Source organism: Psammomys obesus, unplaced genomic scaffold (genome assembly GCF_907164565.1).
Source record: "Psammomys obesus unplaced genomic scaffold, mPsaObe1.curated_primary_1811, whole genome shotgun sequence".
NCBI classification, from domain to species: domain Eukaryota; kingdom Metazoa; phylum Chordata; class Mammalia; order Rodentia; family Muridae; genus Psammomys; species Psammomys obesus.
The window spans coordinates 17,014,392-17,029,822 of NW_026596149.1; the positions used below are offsets into that span (position 1 = coordinate 17,014,392).

At 43.0% G+C, this 15,431-nt stretch overlaps 1 protein-coding gene across 1 annotated transcript in view; it reads left to right on the top strand.

The window, feature by feature from the left end:
- Il2ra (interleukin 2 receptor subunit alpha) overlaps positions 1 to 3,936 on the top strand; it is a 43,558-nt gene extending 39,622 nt beyond the window's left edge. Inside the window, exon 8 of the mRNA XM_055593873.1 lies at positions 3,332 to 3,936. Within this exon, the coding sequence (XP_055449848.1) occupies positions 3,332 to 3,356 (25 nt within the window). The 3' untranslated portion in view covers positions 3,357 to 3,936. The remainder of the gene's footprint in view (positions 1 to 3,331) is intronic.
- The last annotated feature ends 11,495 nt before the right edge of the window (positions 3,937 to 15,431 follow it).

The following is a 15,431-nucleotide window of genomic DNA, read 5'->3' on the forward strand; positions in this document are numbered from 1 at the left end:
CACACACACACACACACACACACACACACACACACACACACACACACGGGGGAGGAGAGGGGCTGGGTATGATGTCACATTCTCAGAGGCTGGAGGAAGAAATAACATGCTGGGGGAGGTAGTCCGGTGGGTAGAGGGAGGGCTGAACATGCTCGCAAAGCTCAGGCTTGATCTCGGCGCCATAAGAAACCAGGTGTAGTAGCCTACACCTGTAACCCCAGCACTCAGGGGTAGAAGCAGGAAAATCAGAAGCTCAAGGTCAGTCTTGAACTTATATTAAAAAAAAAACTAATCTTATATTTAAAAAATGAAATAAATAATTTTTTAAAGAGTTAAAAATGTAAAAAACTTCTCGAGAAAAGCCAACCCACCCTCCTTAGAGTCAGCTGTGTGAGATGTTCAGTCCCTGTCTTAGTTTCACTTCCTGTGCCTGTGATAAAATGTCCAGACAGGAGGGACTTAGGAGAGAGAGGGTTTCTTTGACTCAACGTTCCAGGCTGCAGTCTGTCACTGGTGTGGGAGCTAAGGTGACCAGAACCTGAAACAGTTACTCATGCCATACCAACGATCAAAAGCAGAGTGCAGTGAATTAATGCATGCTCACTCGTGCCCAGCTCACTTTTTTTTTTGTAATGCAATCTATGACCCAAACTTATGGGATGGGTTTAAGCTGGGTCTTCCCACATCAAATTAAGATAATGAAGACAATCCCCTGTAGACAGACCCACAGGCAACTTAATCCAGGTGAGCCCTCCGTGAAATTCCCTTCCATTACTTTTAGGTTGTGTTAAAATGACAATTCAAACTAAACCACCACAGTCCCAAAGGTCAAGGGAGTGCCTCTCCTGCCAGGGCAGGGTTTGGCTAACGCTGATACTCTTAAAATTTAATATCATAGCCAGAGGGTAGATGGGTAGGAATCCGATTTCTCCCATTCTTATGTTGTTCATCTGGCCTACTCCTAATTTTCCTCAACTGAATAATTGCTATCCAAATGAGGATGCATATTTGGTTATTTATAGCTCTGACTATCTACCTATGTCCTTATGCTGTTCTTTTTTGAGGGTTCTGGGACATGAAGTATGATATCTGACAGTCAAGGGCCTCAGTACTTGTGACACCTCCTCCCCTCTCAGGATGAGTGTCTACCTGGCAAGGGCCTTTTCATTTAGTATCTTAAAGACCCACATACCCAGATTTGGTATCTTAAAAGACCTTCCTCGGACTTGGAAGGCGGAGCTCTTTGTGAATCGTGAGAGCACAGAGTTTTTAATGTGAAGTAAGGAACGGCCTAAAACCAGGTGAGATCGCCCTAGTATCACAATCACCCCAAAGATCGCCCAGTATCACAATCATTAGGGAGACTGAAATATAACATCAATACGACTCCTTTGGTCAAAGAACTTGTCCAAAACAAAGAGACAGACAAAAATAATAAATAAACACATAAACAAACAAACAAACAAACAAATAAATAAAACAAAAACATAGTTCCAAAATTCCAGCGCCAGGGAGGCCAGCCTGGGGCTACCTAACGAGACGCTGTCTCAAACAGACAGGAGCCTGCAGGACACATAATCCATAATAAGATTGTTTTTCTTATATGAAAAAGTCTACTTTCTAGAAGCTAATTTCATCTAATGATGCCCCCTTGTGGCCATTTGGAAACCCTACCTCTGAATTACTGAAAAAAAAAAAAAGAGAGAGAGAGATCTTTGCCAGAGGTATTTTGGTTGTTTTGGAATAATTACTAGGAGCTACGAGTGTGCAATGGCTGGCTCAGGCTGGTTAGGTTTTTAGGAATTTCGTGCTTTGTTTTTATTTTTGTTGTCCTGGGAACTGAATCCGAGTCCTTGAGCATGCTAGACACGTGTGTTCTATCAGCTACAACCTAGCCCTTTATGCTGTTTGCTTAATATTCGTTCCCTTTTTATGTTTTTAATATTGATTTTTTTTTTTTGTGGTGGGGCCGGGGCACTTGACACTTCGTGTATGTGGAATCAGAGGACAACTTTTGAGAGCGAGTTCTCTCCTTCAGTCATCCGGCTTGGCACCAATCACCTCTGCCCACTGAGACATCTTTCTTGCCCTGTTGGATTGTTTGGGTTTTATTTGTTTGGTTTGGTTTAGATCAGTGATTCTCAACTTTCCTAACACCGAAACCCTTTATTAGAGTTCTTCATGGTGTGCTGGCCCCAACCATAAAATTATCTAATTTTTTTACTTCATAACTGTAATTTTGCTAATGTTGTGAGTCATAAAGTAAATTTCTGTTTTTGAATGGTGTTAGGTGACTCCTGTAAAAGGGTCATTAACACCCCCTGAGGGGGTCGAGACCCACAGGTTGAGAATGGCTGTTTTAGAACAGCTGTTTTGAGACAGGTTTTCACTATGCAACCCAAGATGAGCTTGTCTTCACTGTGTAGCCCAAGCATCTTTGAACTGACAGCAGTCCTCCTATCACACGACTTTTTAAGTGTTGGGATTACAATGGTAGCTGAACACGAGGTGTGGTGGGAGTATTTTCACAATAGAACTAGGCAGCATCTTCGTGGATTGGGCTGTTACATATTTCCAGCACACATCTCCTTGGAGCTGTGGCCTGTGACATTCCGGGTGAGATGGGAAACATTCTCATGAACTAAGAACTGGGAGAAGCCCAGCTCCAAGAATGGATTGTATTTCATTTAAATTTAAACTTACAGAGCTACAGTATGGTCTTAAGTTTCCCTCAGTTCTTAGAGTAGAAGTCTGTGGTTCTGCTTGAAAGGAGGAAAAGAATCAAGCAGTACAGAAAAGAGTTGACCAAATCAGTATGATTGGTTAAGCTGAATAACAGCAAGAATTAAGGAAGAGGAATAAGTCAGAGAGGGGCCCTGGGTTCTGAGATAGGGAGACTCTGTAACCACCAGATCCTACAGTGAATGTAAAGTGGGGGTCTGAAGTAATACACTTCAGAGGTTAGCCACAAGTACAGACCATTAGGACATCTGCTTGCTCACACCCACTCAGCCTCCATATCTGTACCATCCAGCCTGAAGTAAACAGGGGTGTGCGATGATTTCTTTGGTTCTTTCTCAGAACACTCAGTTGAATTACTAACACACAGAGCAGAGACGGGGTGGACAGCTGGTTCTGGCCTCAGGAGGAATGGAGAAGCCATGAGGTTGGGTTTCATCAGGTGGTAAAATAACAAGATTCTGAAGCAGAATTTGGAGTTAGACTATCAGGGATAAAGTGGACTGTTCTGTTCACACGGGTTTGAGTGGGGACTGTGCAATTCTTGGTATACTATGACATGTGTGGCTGTCATGAGTTAATCTTCTTCCAGGAAGAAGAGTAGAAGAACCATCTAGAAAACTAAGAGCAGTCAGAGGCCAAGAGAAGTTAATGGGAATCATGAAGCTCAAGCAAAATCTAGGAAGTCACTCACTCAACAGGTGTCTTTGGGTTATCCCTTGGGTTCTATAAAGTTCGGAAGTCACAAGACGTATCAGCGCATCGGGAAACTTCAACTCCATCACTAAATTGGACTTTGCCATTGAAGAATAGGAGTTAACCATTCTCTCTAAAGTCTTTAAGAGGAGAGAGGGCCCAAAAGCACTCTATGTGTTTTGTTTTCATGTATATATGTTGATAAGAGCTCGGGTGGCTTTAGGTTGACTTCATTGTAACCTCCCCGTTTGGAAAGCCTAAGTAAAGCCCAGCACTAATGTAAATATTCCTCCTCCTCTCTCTTCCTCCTCCTCTTCTATGCCCCAACCCACTTTCCTTCTTCCTTTCTGTTTTCACAAGCCATGTGACTCCTTTCTCAACGTCTGGTTGCCTAACTGGTTCTTCTGATTTCATCACTTACTGATCAGCCTTTAAAACTCCAGGCTGGTAACCAGGACTCCGTACACTCTTAGCCCAATCCTAGATGGAAACCCCCTTTCCACTGAAGCTTCTGTTTTGAATTCCTAAAGAACAGAACCTGTGGTGGAACGATTTTTGGATAACATCAAAACAAAGTAGCCAAGGTGTGGGGACCATGGAGTGTCAATATTTGGAAGACTCTGTCTAGGGTCAGTGCCAGAAGGCTAAACTGGATCCTAGGACATGAATTATACTAATCAAAAGCTTTATGAACAGGCCACTGTAAGAGCTGGCTTCTTTGGGACTGCTATCAACTGTACTCTAGATTTGGCCTGCACTTACAGGTGAACACAGACATATACCTGGTATGTATCATGAAAACACTGACAAGAAGGGATAGTTTCAATGTTTACAGAAGGGGCGGGGGGAAGAAGCAGAAGATTCTATACTAAAGATTAACTATAGACTGGATATCCCAGCCATCCTCATGTAACTCCAGCCCCCAGAACCCCCAATCCAGAGTCACCAGGAAGCCTTGTGAAAACAGACTGTGGAGGCCAGCCCTATCTTTGAGTCAGTACATGTGGAATTTCGCACACGTCCTGGGTGGAGCCTTTATGCTGACCTCTAGACCACACTTTGGGAACCACTGGGCTGTCCCTGTGTGTCTCCTCTTCCAGTGCTACCAAAAGCAACTGAGTTTTGGTGCCCAAGCTCCCGGGAGCTTTCTCGTTCAACCTCTTGCGTAAGATTTCCTCTCAAATGAGTTGAGTCAGATGGTAGAGTTTAACAGCTCTTTAGAGGATTCATAAGAAGCTTAAACTATATCAGTTCTCATTTCTGAAAAGACCAGAAAATGTTATGAAAAAAAAAAAAATCAAAGGTCAGAAGGAAACATTTTGGGTCTTTTATGTGATCAAGTGTGAACCAGACTTTTCCTACCTATGGTCTCCCCTTTCCAGAATATACCTTTAGTGCTGGTGGAGGTGGGGTGGGGACAATTAAGTAGAATCTCAAACCACTAATTTTAGAAAAGAAAAAGAAAAGTTAAAATCTTATTAAAGGGCCCTAGGTACTGGTACATACCTGCAAGCCCAGCACTCAGGAGGCTGAGGCAAAGGGTCACAGGGAGTCTGAGGTCAGCTTGACCTACACAGGAAAACCCTGCCTCACCATCCACCCTCTCCATAAAAACAGTCTTACTTATGTGAAATTAAAATTTATATATATATATATATATATATATATATATATATATATATATATATATGTACACCACGTGTGTGGCCTGGTGCCCAGGGAGGCCTGAAGAAGATGTTGGCTTTCCCTGGAACAGGTGGTGATGAGCTGCCATGTAGGTGCTGGGAACTGAACCCTTCTCCTCTGAAAGACCAGCCAGTGCCCTCAACCACTAAGCCGTCTCTCCAGCCCCAGTAAATTGAATTGTACTGTCATTATTCATGATGGAGATGGAGTTAGTACAACAAAACTTCTTCTTGATAATACTAAGATGTTGTCTACCTATTTTTTCTCTCCTTCACAAGTGTGTGGTGGAATTTTTAAAAAGCTAAATGTGTGATGTTATTATCACTCTGGTGTTAACATATAATGGATTTATCTTGTTTATAAAAAATTAATAAACAATATTTTTAATTTTTTGGTTTTAGATTTAAGATGATTACTATTGGTAGATACTAGTTTACATTAAGAGAGCCTTTTGGGATCCTCAATAATTTTTAATGGTTTTAATAGTTTTTAATAACATTAAAAGGGTCCGACAAACTATGTGGTTTGAGCTGTCAGTGTCTCCCACAGGCTCCTGTGTTCAGACACCAGCTAGTAGTGCTGCTCTGGGCTATGGAACATTTAAGAGGTGGGAACTCGATTATGGAGCCGGGTCACTGGAGATGAACCTTTGCGGGTGACAGCCCAGCATTGCTTCCAGTGCCCAGTGTCCAGTGTTCCTCCGCTGTCCTGTGAAGCCACATGTGAGGAGTTCCACAACATAGTTCTGCTGCCACAGAGTCACTCCTCCATGCCTTGCCTGCCTCTGTGGAGTATACCCCAAAACTGTAAACTACAGCCAACCTCTCCTCCCTACGTTATCTCTGCCAGATGCTTTGTCACATGATGAAAAAAGTAGCTAAGACAAAGGTGAGACATGGTTTGGAGACTCATGTGAGCATCACAGCCAGACTGAGTTATAGCTGAGAGGTTGGAATTACCAAGTGTGGGGTGTACAGCAATGGAAAATGAATTCTTTTGACAGAAATTGCTATGGCACCCTAAGTCTATTCTTCTCTTCTTTCCATTGGCAATAAAAGCTCCATGTTTTAGAAGAGCATATCTTGTTGGTGTTAGAGTTAGTTTATATTGTCAACTTGGCACAACCTAGAGACACCTGGGCTGAGGGAACCTCAGATGAAGACTCCCCTTGATCAGATTGTCTTTACTGATGGTTGATATGGGAAGGCTCAGTCCATCCATAGATAAGTGGACTTGGGTTAGACAAGAAAATTCGCCAAGTATGAACCAGTGAGTAAGCCAGGAAGCAATATTTCTCCATGGCTTCTGCTCCAGTTTCCACTTGATTCCCCTCAATAATAGATTGTGACTTGGAAGGATAGGCTAAAATAAACCTGTTCTTACCTATAGTTGCTTTAGATCATGGTATTTATCTCACAGGAACAGAAAAGTAAAATAGAACATCTTTCTCCCAAGCTAACAATGACATTTTCCAGCCTCCTTTGTAGCCACATGTGGCCATTTGATTAAGTTGTCCACAGAGATGGGAGTAGAAGCAATACATGCAAGGTTTGAAGAGAATGTACGTTGCATTTCCTCTTTTAGCTTTTCTCCCGAGAAGTCACATGGCCTTGTGGTGGGAACTAGAACTACCAGCGACATAGAAGCTCATTTTAAGTTTGAAGAGGAGACAAAATTGAAGAAGTCTAGACATTTGTCTGATGCCAGGAAGGATTTACAGTGTGACTGTAAACCCTTTATGTTAGACTGTGCTTAAGGCCAGAAGTGCCACTCCGATGGAGGCCACTACGACTTCTGCCCTTGTTAGGACAGACTTAGCAGTAACTAACACCTGCACTGTTACCAGCTCTATACATTCTGCTGTTCCACTTCTAAAGGTTTTCTTATGGTAATATTAGCATCAAAATATTTTACTAGAGAGAGAGGGAGGGAGAGAATCACTATTTGACAGTGCACACTCAGGTTATTTGTTCTATGTTGGATGACTCTTTGCCCGAGAGTGCCCTCCAGCAGGTGAGTACACGAGAGGAAAGGGCACGGGTTCTCTTTCCTACTTGGACACATGCCTTTACTTGCCTTTGGAAATGCAACCCATTTACAACAACCCTGAAGGATTTCTAGGAATTGTTGGCTCCTATGGAGATATTCCCATCAGATGGGGCCCTGGATAAATCACGAATTAGAAAAAGAAAGCTGCTGAGATTTCCAAAGCTCTTCCTCTTAGTTCCATTCCTCTTCAAGAGATAAAGGATAAAATGCATTTCCTCTTCTGCTGAAATATTGAGGACTTTTTTTGTCTTGGTCCTTGGCCACACAACAAAACCTTATAGAAAGGCACCAGTGAGATGGATCGCTAGACAAAGATACTTGCTTCCAAGCCTGATGACTGAATTCAATCCCTGGAAATAGAGACCTGACCCCATTAACTTATCCTATGAACTCCACATGCACACCATAGTACAGGGTTTTCCCAACACACACACACACACACACACACACACACACACACACACACACACATGAACATGCACATGAAGCCCTTCTAGGAAGAAAAACGAGAGGCAGAAGTTGGGCATACAGGCTTCATGAAGTTAAGTTGGTCTTTGGATAAACCTAATACTACTGGTGACATAGAGGAGAAAAAAAACTGCAAATTAGGTAGTTTTCTTATTTGAGACAGAGTCTCACTATGCAGTTTAGGCTAGCCTGAACTCACAGCCCTTTTATTTCAGCTTCCTAGGACTGCAAGCATGCACCAACTTACCCAGCTCTAACTTTTTTTTTCTGAAGCCTTGAACTTCCTATGTATTGAAGGGTACCCTTGAGCTTCTGGTCCTCCTCTCCACTTCTTGGGGGCTGGGGTTACAGGTACACACAGCCATGCTACACTCACGCAATACTGGGAATAAATCACACGGCCTAGTGCAAGTTAGCCAAGCACTCTGACAAACCAGACTCAAAAAAATAAGTTCTGAGCAAGACGCCGGGCTACCAGGATACCCTCTAACCCTCCCTTTCTCTTCTTTTCCAAAATTACAACTAGAGTCCTAAGCTCTGTCCCCTAGGCTGTCCAGACAGTCCAGATAGACCTGAACTCTAGTGGTAAATTCAGGGGAGGAGAACTTCCGATCCACACACTTTAAGATGAGCTTTAAGAGAGCTGGGGCATTCTTTATTCTGTGAAGTTTCCGGCACCTGGTACCTACCGAATGGTAATGCTGGGTAGTTGTTTGATGAATGGATGGAGAAATGGAAGTCTGTAGGACTTGAATGAAAATGCTAAGAAGGGAAAAGACTTGAAGCAGCCCCAGGAAGCAGAGCTGTTTTTTGTAGAACCAACCTTTCCTAACACAGGCACTGTGGGGTACCAATAATACAGCCCATCTCAGGGAGTTCGGAAACACTGGCAGGTCACCTACATGGAGAAACTCCATAACTGAAGTGCTGCATTTCAGCTAACAAGCTGAAAAAACTAAACTGTGTGCCTGTCCCTTACAACCAACTGCGCAGGGATGTGGGAGCTTAAAAATCACTAGATATTAATCTCCTGGGTTGAAAAACATTCCAGCTGACATGTGACCAGAAAAGTGGAGGAGCAGGAAACAAACAGAACTGGTTTCCTTCCTACCCACTCACGGCTTCACTGTGAAGGAAAGGGGAAAGATGGATAGTGAGTGGGTTAGGCCAAAGCTTCAGTCTTTCTCATGCTTTATGACCTGTGGAGGAAAGGTGGTTCAAAGCTCCAGTTCCCTGCTAATCTGAGGTACCTGAGAACAGTTTACAGCTGTCTAGCTGTGCGTTGAGACCAACCGCTGTGAATACAAGTCCTGCAGATTAGAGATGGGGAAACAAGGGAGAATTAGACATACCTCTCCGAATTTTCCTCTAGCAAATGTGGTCCAAACAGGACCCAAATATTCCTACCTGCCCAATTTGTGGAGAATGGTTAGCTGAGGTCATGAGCAGGCATACCTCCCAGGGGATTCAGGAGGAAAGTGCTCAGAGACCCTGCCACAACTCCACAGGAAAGTGGGTCTCCATGTGGGCACCGTCCTGGGAATTGAATGGACACCCACAGATCTGCAGGCTGCTGCCTGTTACACTCCCTCTCCACCACAAGGCATCTTTGACATCTTGACACACACAGGACAGAAAAGGAACTGAGGCATCTGCTGCAATGTGTGACTAGCCACAGCTTTGCCATTGTTCCTTCCCAGAGTGCCGGATTGCTGAATTTTAGCAAGTAGGTACCCAGGAAGAGTTAGTGCGAACAACAATTTTAAACCAAATTAATAACTGACCTAGGAAATTACTGAAGTGGATAAAGAAAACAAACTTGGGGGAAAAAAAAGTTCAAATGAGGACATCTTGTAGACCAGGGGCTTAGAATCAGATTTTAACTACTATGACTCTAAAATATGATTCTTACCCTAAATTGTAAGGCCAACATGTTCCTTTGTTTTAGGGAAAAAAACCCAAAAACAACATTGTATTTTCACTCCACAAAAATAAATAAAAATAAATAAAATAAAAACTGAAATTGGGAGTCATGGCTGTTTTATTTTCTCTTCAACAGTTCCCGGAGATGTCTTGGGGTGATCTGTTTTAAATCGACAAAACATCTGCTATAATTCTGTATTAGTTACTGTGATCAAACACTTGACAAGAAACAACTTAAGAGAAGAAGGATTTGTTTGGGATTGCTGTTCTAGGGAATGTACCCCATCCTGGCAGGAGAGGTATGACAACAGACGTGGGAGAAAGCAGGCCACATCTAAAATCTGGCAGCAGAAATGAATGGTCGTGCTGAGTTTGCCCAGGAAATGATACCACATACACATTCAGTGTGGATCCTCCCTACTCAGTTAAACCTTTTCAGAAACATCTTCATAGAACACACACAGAGGTGTGTTTCCATGGTGATTCTACACCCAATCAAGTTGACAATTAAAAATTCAAAGAAATCTTAAAAGACATATTATGGGATACATTGGCTACAAGGAGAATGCACCATACTATCTCAAAGCAGGTACATATATTCATAACTATTTGGTGGCACACACGGGGAAAATACTCTTCACCACACTCTTAAGCTCAGGCGAGGTTGCATGATTTGGTTTAGCCAAGGAATATGATAGATGCATGCATACCCATTCTGCAAGCTGAAGCTTAAAGAGATAGCACCTGCCTTCCCAACTACTCTTTCTCTTTCCTTGCCTCCTAAGTTTGGAGATATTTTTTTCTTGCAGTGTATCAGGTTGTCGAGACTAATTGGAACATATTCTTAGCCAATTTTTAATACAATGTAGCTCAACTATAAAACCCACTTGTGTGGTTGTAAACCATAAATGAGGGATCTTTGTTACTGAAGCTCCACCTGACTGATCATGATTGATACACAGACTCTCAGACCCACATGGAAATTATAGCTGCTTCTTCCTCCGTGCTGGCTAGCTATCATAGTATTAGAAGATGCTATGTAGGCTGTGGGGGAGAATTCTCAACATCTTATGCAGCTGTGGATCCTGTACACTATACTATTGACCTGCCAGGCAAGATATGCCCTTTGGTACAATAGTGTATGATTGCTATGAGATAACCAACCACTCTTCCATTCAATTCGTGCCTGGAACTGTAAACCTGGTCAAAAGCCAGGGGCCGGGAAGGTCATAGGCTCTACTAGAGAAGCAACTGCTGCTGTTTTGTTCAATGGACAAGATGTCCTGTCAAACTGTCTCCTGGATATTTGTGTTTATACCTATAGAATACTATTTGGTCAACTTTGGTCATAGAATCTTCTTTTTGCAATAACAAGTAGTTACTGTAGAGATTTACAACTGATCAAAGCTCTGAAAATAATAGACTATTGAGCTGGATGGTAGTGGTGTATGCCTTTACTCCCAGAACTCGGGGGGGGGGGAGCAGAACTCTACAAGTTCCATGCCAGCCTGGTCTATAGAGTGAGTTCCAGGATAGCCAGGCCTATACATTGAAACCCTATTGAGAGAGAGACAGAGAGAGAGAGAGAACTGTTGAATACTCAACCATAAATGGGACATTTATCCCACCCCCTATAAGGCTCTTAGAAGATCAAAGAACAGCAAGATGAAGAAAGAATGTTAAAGCCAGAGGATGGAGTTGGGTAGAGTGTGGTGAGACACTTTCTTCTGGACATGATGTAACCATTGACCTCTTGAACTCTCAGAAACAGATTACCTGCTTAAGACCTGCATAGAGCCCATCAACCCTCTATCATAGAGGGTAAGGGGCTCCCTGAGCATCTATAGACAGTTATTGGTTGCTGGGAGACAGATAAACATTTTCTTCAGTGTTGTAACTACTGGTAAGTTGCCCATGCTCCTATAATAACCCCTCATCCATATTCCTATACGTAATCTTCTGTAACCTTAATTAAACTTATTGTTTATACACACACACATACACAATGTGCAAGTAGAAGGGGAACTATCTGTGATGAGAAAAGAGATCATCAGCAGGAGTGAGAGAGAGACAAGAGGGTAATGAGGATGTATATACATGTATTAAAATATAAGAAAACCATGTATGTGCCAAACAAATAATTACAGCTTCCTCATTGACTCTATAGTAAATCTGGCCTCATTCACTATTTGGCAGGAAAGCGTAATGTCTTACCTAGTTTAAACAATTCTAATAGGAATTTCTGGGTCTCTAACTAACAGAAATGCTGCTTGCAGGCTGGCCAAATGGCTCAGCAAGGAAGGGCACTTGCTACCAAATTTGACAACTAGAATTTGATCCCTGGGATCCACGTGGCAGAAGGAGAGATCCAATTCCCATACTTTGACCTCTGACCTGCTTCTTCCAAGCAATGTGGAGACCTGTGGGGAGAAGATCGGCAGCTCCAACTTCACAGTACTGTACGGAGTCAGGGTCCACAGAGGCAATGGTCGACAGAGGCGATGCTCCCCACATCTTTCTCCAGATGTAGACATTGATTTACCAGCTGGGGAAGAAAGGGTTTCTTTAACCTTACAGATTACAGTTCACCATGAAGTGACGTTCGGGCAAAGGCTAAAGGCAGGAACTGATGGGGAGACCTGAAGAAGTGCTGCTTATTGGCTTGTGCCCCATGGAGCCATCAGCCTGCTTCCTTATAGCACCCATGACTACCACCTGTGTAGTGATGATGTTACGCACAGTGATAGGCCTGTCCACATCTATCGTCACTCACAAAAATAAAAAAGCTTCGCAGACTTGTACTTCCTCAGCTGAGGTTTCCTCCTCCCAAACGATTCCAGCTTGTGTCAAATTGACACAGGAATGAACTAGCACAGATGTCATTCAGTATGGGACTCCGCTGGATAAGGTTGAAGTTGGATGGCTCTGGATGGTCAGTCATTTGCACTTGGTCTGTGACATAGACTGCTTTTTCTCAGCAGGGTTTGGAAACATCTCCCCTAATCTGGGTAATTCCAGGATTTGTAACAAGGGCACATACCCCTTAGGGCAGATTACAGGCCAGACTCTTCCCTGATAAGGAAACTGCTCTAGCAAGCATCTGGGAATTCCTAGAAACTCCACCACCATCCTGCTAAGGATCTTAGTCCAGGAGTGACCTTCAACTGTACTTGGAGATTTGCCCTGCCCCGTCCCCCACCCCAAGGATAATTAATTACTGTATTTTCCTTCTTGTGATAAGACCGGTTAAGTATCCCTGACCCCAGAGAATAGAAGACATTCACCCTCGAAATCCCTCCCTCTGCCCAGGGTTTATATTACCCTTGATTTCACATGAATAAAGGTACACAGGTTCGCGCTTTCTCACTTCAAGACCGTCTGAGATTCGTCATTTATCCTCTGCCTGGTTTCCTCTCACTGGACCTGCCCTCCGGCCCACTCTTCCTGTGCCTCTCCTGGCCTGTGTCATAGCTGCAAACCAACCAGGCATGGGCCTTGGCCATCACCTCTGCCATGCTCAGCACAGCAGCTGGACCAAGAGCTGGAACACTTTGGTATATCTCCGTAAGCTTTGGAATTGCCACTGGCGACCTCATGCTAAAAGAGCTAAACTGTAACACTCTATGGAAAACCTTTTCCATATCTGGCTTAACATGTTCTCCGTCTTGAAACTGAACTCCAGAACTCCCACCCCACCCTTTGAAAGGAAAACAACAATTCAGATAATTTAATCCTGAAACTGAGAAATCAATGATTCGGATGAATATGATAAAGGAAGTTGTGGTAGTTTGAATGAAAATAGTGTCGGTTTTTCATTTTGCTTTATTACCCCTACATACATGCTTAAGTATTTAGGAAGGAAATGGAATGGCATCCTGCTTGGATAAAATAGTGGACTTCCTGCGGCCACCATCTGGATGGGGGATGAGTAGGTGGGTTTAATTGTCTTGTTTTGTTTTGCCTTGTTTTTATTTTTGAGACAGGGAGGGTCTCATGCAGCCCTGGCTGGCCTCCAACTCTGTGAGGCTGATGCTGACTTTACCTCCCATCTCCCACCTCTGCTCACCAGTATTAAGATTATGGGCATGTGCCAGCATGCCAGGCTTACACAGTTGGAGGTTAAGGATTCAGGGACCCATGCATGCTAGGCAAAAGTTCTGCCAACTGAGCTATATTCCCAGCTTTTTCTGTTTCGGTTTTGGTTTAGATTTTTTTTTTTTTTAGACAGAGTCAGCTTGAGGCAGGCTAGAAAGACAGGAAAAATTAGGGGAACACAAGAAGGAGAAGGAGTCTTCACTCGGGAATCCGGTTAAAGTGTTTTCCATCTAAGAAACAAGAATGCCAACGCTGCTGATGTTTTCTGTAAATGCTGCTAACATAAATGTAGAAATATCATTCCTTTCACATACAGATATGTTATGTTACACATGAACCTGGCTTGAGGTTAGCGTGTCTGTGACCTGGGGTGGGGCCTCACTCCTCTCCCTGGATGTTGTGGGAGAATCTCAGAAAGACGGTTAGCTGTGTGTAATAAAGGTTGTCTTGCTCTCCTATGATCTAAGCCTTTACTTATCAATAGGGTCCTCAGCCTTTCTTGGAAGAAAATAGCTTCTACACCCAACAAAATTATTGTAAACGTGGTGAAATATGACCCCCTTTTAGAGAGCCCCACACCTGAGTTCTAGGACGTGCTTTAGCTTTCTGAGATCCTCCTTCTTTGAACTCTCTTCTGAAACCTCAATTAAAAGTATCTTCAGTAGGACCCCAAATCTTCACCTATTGCCCAGTCCTGGCACTTTTTTCTGCATTGAAAGCCATGAGTCCCAGTTTGGTTCTAGAAGATGAAGGACTCTTATCAGGTTGCTGAGGGTGACACTAGAAAGCTTTGTTCCTGTCCCTCACACATCACTCACAGTATCCTGTGACAAGCTGGCAATGAAGATGCTGTGTAGTTAGACTGGCTTCTGGTCCTTTTGCCTTCACCTCCCATGTGCTGGAACACCATGCAGGGCTCCTTCTAGTTTTTGAATTTGAAAATGTCCATCATAAGAGAAGTGTTTATAGTTTTGAAGGACACAAAATGTTGGCATTAATTTTAATTATTTTTTACATTTTATTTTATGTGTATGAATGTTTTGACTATATGTATGTCTGTGCACCATGCACATACAATGCCTGGGGAGGCCAGACAAGGGAGCTGGATGCCCTGAAACTGGAGTTATAGTTAGTGATGAGCCCCTTGTGGGTGCTGGGAACCGAACCCAGCTTCTTGGAAGAGTGTCCAGTACTCTTAACCACTGAGCCATCTCTCCAGCTCTTTCATTAATTATAAGAGACTGGGATATGTGGTTTCTGATCCTCTCTCTGAACTTTATTGTGCATTTTTCATATTTATTGTGCCAATTTTAAGACTTTGTAGGGAAGAGGGGGACAAATATAGAAAGGTCACCTTTTCCTAGTATGCCTAGGGGGATGGGAAACTTCAGTCACATGTCTCTCTACATTTTTTTCCAAACAGTATCAGCATGTGTTCTCTCACTGGCTCCATGATGGTGCTAGATTTTATTTAGAAAGCTATAAACTGAAACTCAGGTTTGTCTGTCTTCCTAAAACCACATGTATATAGACAGGAGCATTTCTCACTGTTTTTTCCCAGGGCCAGATCCCATCCTCCACAGCATGGGGCTTGACTTAAAATCTCAAGAAAGTTAAAAACAAAACAAACAAACAAAAAACCCCACATACTTAAAAGAGGATGTTTTCTTAGATGCTGAAATCTATTGTCTAAAGAAATCAAATGTGAGGTATAGAGATGAATAACTTGCCTTCCTTCTCTGCCTTCCCCCTCTCCTCCCACCTTCTCCTTTCCT